General features: G+C 31.9%; 1 protein-coding gene across 1 annotated transcript in view; it reads left to right on the top strand.

Annotated features, from left to right (window-relative positions):
• LOC106458343 (HEAT repeat-containing protein 3-like) overlaps window positions 1-10,638 on the top strand; it is a 72,937-nt gene that overhangs the window by 43,185 nt on the left and 19,114 nt on the right. The window contains exons 3-5 of the mRNA XM_013917850.2: window positions 1,767-1,854; window positions 6,860-6,957; window positions 9,623-9,732. Of these exons, the coding sequence (XP_013773304.1) occupies window positions 1,767-1,854; window positions 6,860-6,957; window positions 9,623-9,732 (296 nt within the window). The remainder of the gene's footprint in view (window positions 1-1,766; window positions 1,855-6,859; window positions 6,958-9,622; window positions 9,733-10,638) is intronic.

Below are 10,638 nucleotides of genomic sequence, written 5' to 3'. Positions count from 1 at the left end.
CTCCAGATATGGCACCATCAGATTGCCTATCTTTTGCGTTCGCTGCAACACCATCTTAATGGGAAAACGTATGCAAATGTGAAAGGTGTTAAATAGGACATCGACATGTTTTTTTGCTTCAAAGCCAACTGATTTCTTTAATCAGGGTATTAATAACCTGATTGTAAGATGGAAAAGTATCATCGATAAGAATGGAGACTATGTCATTTAATAAATGTTTTGTTTTGATATATAAGTTGTTCGGGTTTTTTTCCATAAAAAAGAAAAATCGACATTAATTTCTTGACGACCTAATACTTACCTATTCACATTGCACCGAGAAAAGGGACTGTTGGCTGATCAGTACGTTTGAATATGTTATGTTTGTGCAAATGATACTGATTTCAAACACTACTAACCTGCAAGTTGATATGACGTCTTGCAGTATTAACGATTATTTGTCATAGAAAAGGGGTTCTACTTTCAGGGTACTATCATACTTTACCTCATATTACTTTATAATTACGTAATATAATTGTTCTAGAGTACATTCATCATTCAGTAGTTACTGTATAATAAAAATATGTTATTGTAAAATATAAAATATAGTTTTGTAGTGTAAATTTCACATCCTGAATAACACAGTTGATAAGAGAATATTTCAAGAACTAAAAAGAAAAAACTAAAGGAATGTTCTCGTTTATACTGACAACTCCCAACAGGTGTGGAAACATCATGTGCGATGTTAATCATGATGTTTTTCTTCAGAAGTCTTATATATTTCCTGGTCGTAGTCAAGCACGTGTGTGCCAAATATTGTGGAATTTGAACCTCCGATAAAGCTTTATTTGTATAGAATTGAAGCCTTTACGTCATTAGACTATTTTATTATTTTTTAGATATTTCCGTCACGTACAGAATCAGAAGAAAACAGATGGGTGTAAAAAATACATAAAAATTGTTTATAGTAAAGCGATGTTTAATAATTAAATGAAATAGACACAACTCATCTGATTTTGATTATCTTCTTGAGTTAGATGGGTGGATTTACTTACCAGGTGGCCCGTTGATTTTAAGATTTGACAAGGTAATGATCACAAAATTACAGCGAATGGAGCGGTTGGTTAGACTACAAGACTTTGACAAGATTCTTATACGCAAACCCATACGTTGGAGCGTACCCAAGGTTTCTTTTTTGCATACACTTTATTAACCAATTTAATAAACTAATTGAGGCCTAGGACCATCGTTGCGAACAACTAGTCTTATTGGTTTGAGCTTTGAAAAGCAAGGAGAAAGTATTTGGTCGTCAGCGTGTCACGTGATTAACTGATTTGTCGTTATTGCTTGCATTTTTTGCTGTTTTTTTTTAAACCTGAAATTGTTCTAAAACAATTTGATAATTAGTGATGTGGCTCTAGATTAAAAGTGTGGAACGTGTAGAACTCTCACGTTAATAAGTTTTTAGGTGTTGTTTTTTAATCAATTGTATTTTATGTATAACAAGTTATGAACAAATATCGTAATGATTGTATTACTGTCCGAGTTGAAATTTTCGTTGGAAACTGTCTTTACGACTATGGTATCTTATTAGTTGGAAGCCTTTAAGTCGCACGATTCTGTTGCTTTACGACTATGGTATTCAACAGAATTCAAAACAAACAAAACATTTTTACTGCTTTTTTAAAAAGGACACAATTCGGTTGAAACTAACAGTGTTGATGCTGAAATCATGTGTTTAAACGTGAAAGTAGTTTTAATGCTAATTGTGCATTTTATTATTTCAGAAACATTAGCGTTGATGGAGGTCCAGCTGCCTGTCAAACAATGGTTGATTTGGACGTAATGACGCCATTGGTGGCGCTTTTACATCAGGTAAGTACGATTTGTTGTTATTTTTTAATATATATATATATATATGTATATATATATATATATATATATAAACATTACTGACAATATGTTGATTAAGCACTGTTCCCTGTAAGCCATCAAATTTTATTTTAACATAATTGAGATTTTAATATTTAGGAGTGGCTTGAAATTCATATTACAGTAAGATGCATATCAGTGCTAGAACGGTAGGGGTGTTTCCATTAATTTAAGTGTTTGTAAGTCTAGGAATTCTGTGCACCACATAACTGGTTTGTGTTGTTAGAAATAGGATTAGCATAGTATCCGTGAGTATTAGTAAATTGCTTAATCATCACATTTGAAAAGTAAAAGCTTTAACCTGGTGTGTAAAAACCAAGAAGAATGAAAAGATAATTCGTACAACAAGTTTGTTTGTTTGTAATTAAGCACAAAGCTACACAATGGGCTATCTGTGCTCTGCCCACCACGGGTATCGAAACCCAGATTCTAGCGTTGTTGGGGGGGGGGGCGTACGTACAACAAGTGCTTTGAGATAATATCACACAGAAGCCTTTCTCCGGCGGCTCGGCGATAAGTGTGATGGCTTGTAACATAAAAAATCGGGTTTCTGTACCCGAGGTGGGCAAAGCACAGATAGCCCATTGTATAGCTTTGTGCTTAACAACAAATAGTATCATCATACTTACAAAATTATATTATTGTCTCAGATTTCACCCTTTCCCCGCAATACCGAGCTTTTGTGAAATTCTTAGAGAATGCGAAATTTATTTATTTTTATTCATAAAGTGAAATTAAAGTATTGATTTTTTAGAAAACCGTTTTTTTTTCATTCAATTTCTCCGAAGCACTTGATCGATATAGGATTTTGCATCTAATACATTCTCATGGTGAGCCCATATTTTTATAAATAATCTAATACATTCTTATGGTAAGCCCATATTTTTATAAATAATCTAATACATTCTCATGGTGAGCCCATATTTTTTTTTTTATAAATATTGTAAATATTTTAATGTACTGACACTATACACTAATCGCAGACCAATGCATGATCTCCACATAATTAAATTTCACATTATTTGTAATTAGAATATATAATATGCAAGTTATGAAGATAGAATGGATTTTACGGCCATTCTGCGTTTAGAACTGCCCTGCATTAGTAATTTGTGATAAAGGATGCGAAATATTATTTAATGGGGATTTTAATCATTATTAACAGTAGTATTATTGCAAATTTTTGCCTGATAAACCATGTATTGGGGGGTTAATTTATACACCCTTTGCTTTTTTAGATTGTTTGAACAAGGGTGGGAGAAAATTAGACGGTTCGGCACTTTCTGTTTTTATTTTTAAAACAGGCTTGTATGTTTGAAATAATCAATGATGGTTTCTAATTCTTGTGTAGGCAGTATTAATCGTTTATGCACAATTTATGTTTCTGTTTCTTTGAATTTTCTAAAATGCATCTTCTTGTCTTTATGACAGCCTTTATGTCTGGCAGGCTGTGTGTAGAAAATAAGAGTTTTGACTCTTGAGATTACAAGGCGTGATCCTGTTTCAGAAATACAAGTTCCTTAGGGATCTACGGGGTCCTTAGGCCAGTAAGCGAACGCGTGTTTCTGAGAAGATAAGGCCTCTACTGTTTGGCTTGAAGCATGCCTTCTGATGGTATGATTTGCCCCGCTGGTATCGTGAGACCTCATTTTTCTTCTGCATATTCCAACCACGTATAAGTTATTTCAATGATGACTGCAACAAAACCTCCGGTGAATATATCTCCATATGCACTTTTCCGGAATTTAAAACGAAACTATCTCAAGGGAAACCTGCCATTTTCACTATTTCCCTTTTTCTTTAAAACCAGCAGTGTAATGATGAAAAATAACGAGAAAAATATGGCCACGGAGACTGAAGTTTAATGAGCTAGGAGTCCCACGAGATACAAGACTAGAGTCAAATGCGTGTGGAAGCATTAGTTTGCATGAATTAGTCTCCCTCCAAAGTTCGATTTTGTAGAAGGGGTTTGGAAGGACGCGAAATGAGCTTCGAGTGGCAGGGGAATTTCAGACAGAGGATTAGACAATGTAATAACGAGACTAGAGGAGCGAATACTAATGAATAGTACTACCTGGGGAAAAGAGAATATAAGATTTATGAATATACAGTACTTCAGTCTTGACTTTCATTTTCTGGGGCTCAACATTAAGGTATTAAGAAGACTTTCTGTTGTTTTCTTTTTAAAGTTTACAGTATGCATCCGATTTCGATTGGGCACTGTACACCTTATCTGTTTGAGTAGCTTTGCAGTTATGTAATCCAACTTGTCGGGTGTTTTTTGTTTCTGAAGAAGAAGGTTTTTTTTTTCTCTTGAGGATGTACAATTCCTACTTTTTCCAGTTTTGACTGGTTTTAAAATGTTTAATGGAGATTTTTATTTTTTATTATTCTAATTAGAAAGAAGGCAAACATTATTTAAAAAAAATTAAAATATGCTGATACAAAAACAGTTTATTAAAGATTGGACATTTTCATCCAAGACCAGAGAATGGTATGTTTTGTTCGGTATTAAATATTTGTATGGTAGATATGTGTGTGTGTGTGTACACATATAAGCCAAAATAATTTATTGTAGAGTACATAAAGTAAAATAAGAAAATATGTTTAGTCGTTCTACGAATTTTGTTTTTTCAATCATCTGGTTTCGTGGAGTAAAGTCCACATCAGGGATGTTGTAGTATGATTTTATCGAATAGTGGATTTGACTCCTCTAAAATTTGCAAAATAGAGAAGACAAGGCCGAACAAATTGTGTATATAGTGCATAAGTAGATCCATAACTATGTTTAGAAAAAGGTTGAATATAAGTGGGTAAAAAAGAAATGCGATTACTTGAATGGATAAATGTAACAATATTATAGGACTTAGCCTGATCGGAAAGAACTAGAACACTCAATGTCTGTTTTGTTTTCTTTCCTTTATGGTCAGAGATACGTAAAGGCTTGAGAAGTTATTTATAATTTAAGGTCATTTTTTTTTCTCTTCTGACGTTTTTCGTGTTTGTTTGTTTTCAATTCTTTCACGCTCGCTCACTGAATACATGCACTGTTCCGTAAGCCACCGTTCATGGTTCTTCTCTGTGTTAGCTGACAAAGTTTGAAACAGAAATGAACCTTCGTGAATAAATGTCAAGAACTGTTTAAAAACAAGTTTTTTTATCATCAATTGGGAGTTGCTTAATAATCCACGGCGAGTTGTCTTGTATGTTAAAACATTCAAAGTTCGGAAAAAGAAAAATAGAAAGAACTTTCGATGTTTCCATTCAAAGTTTTGAGGATTGAATCGGAAATACTGGGGTCCCTCGAGGATTAAAGAAAAGATAGCTTACATTATTTGGCATTAATGAGGATTTTTTTCTTGAGTGTAGCCAAAGTATGCACACCTCTATTTTCTCATCTCATGGGTCCGTGACTTGCTCAGCTGTGTCATTACGCTGTTCTAACCAGCCGCCGCTCTTGATAACATGTAAATTTTGAATCAGCCTTGGACTGCAGGTGATCTCCCTGGACTCTCGCATTCTAGGATTGTTTTTTGTGTTTTTTTTTCAGTGTTTGTTAAATATGCTTATGTATCTTGCCTGAAGACTACTCCATAATGTCAACTTTTTTTTGTTCCCGAATGACTTGGTTTATGCGATCGATTAAAGATTGTTGTTTGTTTTTTGCAGTACTGTAGTCTAGACATTTTCATGAACAGAATTTCAGAAAAGGCTTTTCCATTTTTATCTTTGTTGGTTTGATATCCGGACATCTTAAAAATGAACATCAATTTTCATAAAAGTTTGGTATTTTAGGTAACTTCGGTCTTTGAACGGTTTTTAAATAAACTAAGAAATAAAACAGTAGGTTTATATTTTCTGTGCATTTATAGCAAAAGACGATCATAGATGCACATATATAACGAAACTTGGCTAATACATTTCGTTCTAGTTAAAGAATAATAATGATTTTTGTGTGTGTATGGTGAATACAAAATGTTAATATATTTGTTTGTAATTAAGCACAAAGCTACACAATGGGCTGTCTGTACTCTGCCCACCACGAGTATCGAAACCCGGTTTCTAACGTTGTAATTCCGCAGACATACCGCTGTGCCACTGAGGGCAAATGTTAATATATTGTTCCACATAAAGCTCGTATTCACAAGTTATATTAATTTTCCTTTTATACTTTAAAACCTTTCAAAGTCAGAGACCACAGTGAAAAGAAGGGGCTGACTGTGATATGTATTGTGTTTTTCTTCTTTTTTTTTTGAACTTGTGGGAAGTAATGGCTGTTTGATTTCCATATTTCAATTTATGGAAAAAAAACTTATGTACTATACATACATTGTTAATGAACTGTGTAACTTGTCTTCTAAAGTTGTTTAAGACAGAAACAGAACAAGGATTATGTGTATTAGGGGTAAATGCTAAAATGTTTGTGGTGTCTCAAGGACAATGTCTGAAGAAAAATTGTCTATCAGTTCAATGATACATAAGAAATGAAAAGAGGTAAGTAAGGCTTTTTCTTATTCCTTACATGATTTCTATCAGTCAAGATTCCAAACAAGACTAAATAGTGTTTGATTAAATAGAAACGTAACCTCGTAATATTTATTTTGTTCTTGCGCATTCTAGTAGTGTACGTTGCGCCATCTGTTATGAGGTGCAAAAATTAAACCCTTACTTATTCTGCCTCATAAATGTGGCTGGCCTGTTTAAATATCGGTTTAACTAATATTATAATATATAGTGTGATTATTTTTAAAAATGCTGTTAAAATGATTACGTTAAAATTAATTTTCTTGGGAAAAACAAAGAATATATATTCTGAAAACTTGGTACTCTTAAAATATAAAGCTAGAAAGGACTGTAAAAGACATATCTTTAGCATTAAACATTAAAAGTATATTGATATAAAATTTAACTAGCTTGAATACAAATATTTGTGAGAATCCATTTCCAGTACAATGGAGAATGGCATCCAGTACATTCTGCAGAAAGCAAAATTGACTCCAAGTCAGAAATATTCAAAGAAGCTATTCATTTCTTGTGGAATTTGTGGTAAGTATTAATATTTCTTGCTTAGTTTATATAGTGAAGCTGTACATTTTAAGTAATATTTTGGACTTTTTTATGTGTAGTATGTCTCATTTTTTAGTTCGAGCAAGCAGGGAGTTTTTTATTTTACATTCAATGTGATCTCTCTATTTAAGATGGAAAGTTAATACAGACTAGAAGAAAAATTTTATTTTTTTGAAACCAGTTTAGTTTAGAGCAATTAACTTTTGAGTAAAGTTCACATTTCCAAAATGATAGCCTTATTAAGAAAAAAAATTAGTTCCTTAAGATCAATATCAAGTTATAGTTATTACCAAAGAATTATTCTATCATCTTATGCTGACGATATAAACATTTATATTAGACAGGAGTCAGAATTTAATGTTATTCAAAATACGATTAAGAAATTTGAAGCATATTTGGAATCAAAGTTTAACGAAGAAAAATCCCTTGGTTTATGGTCTGGCACTTGGAAAACATGAACAGAAAAGAAACTAGGCCACACATGGTCGAATCGAGGAATAAAAGTATTTGGAGTGTATTTAGGAAATTCTTTGGTATGGATTCAGAGAAATGTAGTAAACTTATTACAGTCTGGAAGCGTTTTCAACATCTTTTATCATTAAAAGGAAAAAATATTAATTCTTAATCAAATTATTAGTAGTATTATGTGGCACAGATTTCATGTATTAGAACCACCTAAGAATATGATAGTCTTATTAGATTATACAACAGACATATCCACAAACCTTCTCTTTTTATTTCAAAGTAATACTGAAAAGAACCAGATAAAAAGAGGTGAATTTTCTAAGTAACTTAAGCTATCAATAACACTTTCGTAGCACATTGGTTATCATTTAAGGATCGTTTGAGGATGATTATAGCTAAGGCCTCTTCCCTAATCCAAGGTATCTGTTCATGTTCCACTGAAGTAATGATCTTAAAGTATTCTAAGAGGTATGGTGTTTGACAAGATGATCAGTTGCATTCCCTTGTTGCTATGATATTTGTACTTTAAATTATGTGTACTGTCAAACTTTGTTAATGAAGCTCATTTAACCTGCAATTGTTGTAATGGTATACTGAAGTGCAAGTTTAAGGCAGATGCTACATTAATTTCTTATTGTAAATGTATGGAAAACTCTTGATGGCCTAATTGATAATTATTTTTAATATAAAAATCTTAAGACTGGTTATATAAAACTTTAAATTGTACAAATTCATACACATTTACATGCTTCTAGTGTCTAAAATGAAAACAGTGTGTTTGGATCAATAATAATCTAATATTTATAACACATCTGTCCGATGCATATGTATAAGAGCACCATAAGAACAAGAAAAAAATATAATTAAGGACATTCTATGATTCATTATCTTGGTTTCACAAAGCAATTAAAAACAAGTTATATAATCTGATTTCATTATTTCCTAAACCTATAAACCCAAGTTCCTCCTCCTGACTAAAAGTTATATTTGATGTACAATGTAAACAAACCTAACAAAAATATGGCCATTGCTACTTTGCATCTAGATGTTACCAGATGGCCTTTTTCTTAAGTTTAGATTAGCCCTTAGCAGTTTCTCTGCTGTGTGTTTTCTGTATGTAAGAGATGCTTGGGTAAAGTATTTTTGTGCTACTCCTATGTGATTAACTGTACTCTTAAGTTTGTTTGAGAGATTAATATTAACTTCCAATCAGAGCAAGATATGTACTTAGAACAATACTAAAAATCAACCTGGCAATCACTGTAGCTAATTAAATGTACTTATGTTTCAACTTATAATGACTAGAATGTATTGCTTCATCAGTGATGTGGTTTCTCTATTAACAATATTTTTGGCCATTAAGATTTATTTGCAATTTTATGGAAAAATGTTTTTTGTTGTTGTTTTTTTTCTGTTTTAAGGTGTCTAATGACTTAATGGAAAGATTTGCTTAGATTTTCATACATATTCTAACAAGTCTGTGAAATGCTCCTGTTAACAAAAATCATTTGAAGATCAAAATCTACAAACTAGAAAATATTCAAAATCCAGTAGTCAAAGAATGAATAAGGTTACACAAAATAATTTTTACTTTAGTATATAAAGCTTTAAGGTATGCTTTAATCTAAAGCTTCAACTATTATCATACAAAAAAAAAAGAAATTGTAAATCACTATAAAGGTTCAAGAAATTGTAGTTAACTTTTTATGTCTGAATTAACCCGAGACTACAACTTGTGTCTGAATCAAATTATTAAAGAGACCTGAAGCCAATATCCATGGCTGAGTCAGCTAAAGACTCGAGTTTTCAACCCATCTGATTCAGTCACACTATGCTGCAAAATTTCTGAGATCACAACCCACGAGTGGCTAATTCAAACTATGTTCAAAAAATATGCAATCTCCATAATCTGAAATTTAGTACATATGAAATAGTACTTAGAGGTGTAGAAAGTACTGTAGATTAAAGTACTATAGATTAATCAGAAGTTTTTTATTTATTAGAATATAATAATTACTTTTGGAAATTTGGAATTTTATAGTTATATGTAACAAGAGCTAAATTTTGCCATTTAGTGAAGCTTCTTAATTTAATTTATGATCTAAACGTAAGCCTTATTTTGACTGGCAACAGTATATTCAGTAGTGCGTATTTAATATTAAACACATTTACTTTCTAGCGAAAGCAGTGAAACTGCAGTGTCCATCTTTAACAAACAATCTCTTTTGCCTGTTCTATTGAACTGCTTGAGTGTTGAAACATTTGGGAAGGACATAGTCATACCTGTTGGTAAGTTTTAAATATTTTGAAAATCTTTTTGATCCTTCATTTTCGACTACTCTTTCTTTTATGTTTGCATGTTTCAACTGTTAATGAACAGTAAATGTTATCTCCCTTTATATACATAAAAATAATAGTAAGTTAGTAAAAAAAATAACAAAAAAATATAACTTCAACATGTGAAATTCCAAAATTATTTTTTGAGAGAATGTTCATCAACCAACCTCTGGTAAATGATTAATTAAAATATTGACCCCATTTTTTCTCTCATATAAAGTTTTTAAAAATTTTCTTGTGTTGAAAGAGCCTCTATCACTCATTTATAATTAACAAGATGAATGATTGGTTTGTGAATTATAACTACATCCATAATTTCACTTTACGTAATCAAATTAAAATTTAATTCCATCTGTGATAAAAGACCTAATTAAACAAGGCCCACAGTACATAATATTTTTCCTTTGCATAAATTGTTGACATGATACATGAGGTGTATCATGTTATGTTTGTTTTAGATATCTTATTAATTATTATAATTATTAATTATCTTATTAGATATTCTTATTTACAGAACATGCAGCATAACATCTAAGTCAAAGTATAAGTTTCTTTTTTTTTAACTTAATTTATATGTATCAGGAATTTGTGTGAAAATCTCCTAGCCATCTTTCTTTTTCCATTTCTTTCCTGTGCCTTCATATTACATCTCATCTTTTCTGGTTAGTTATTTTATTCCATTTTCTGGCTGCTGTGGTCATTCAAGTGTTATTAGTTCATTCTTCTTACAGCTCTTTCTTATCCCTCCATATTGAGGCCCAGCATGGCCAGGTGGTTAGGGTACTCGACTCGCAATCTGAGGGTCGCTGGTTTGAATCCCCGTCCCACCAAACATGCTCGTCCTTTCAGCCATGGGGG

Source organism: Limulus polyphemus, unplaced genomic scaffold (assembly GCF_000517525.1).
Source record: "Limulus polyphemus unplaced genomic scaffold, Limulus_polyphemus-2.1.2 Scaffold448, whole genome shotgun sequence".
Classification (NCBI taxonomy): domain Eukaryota; kingdom Metazoa; phylum Arthropoda; class Merostomata; order Xiphosura; family Limulidae; genus Limulus; species Limulus polyphemus.
This window is presented reverse-complemented; position numbering and strand designations above follow the sequence as displayed.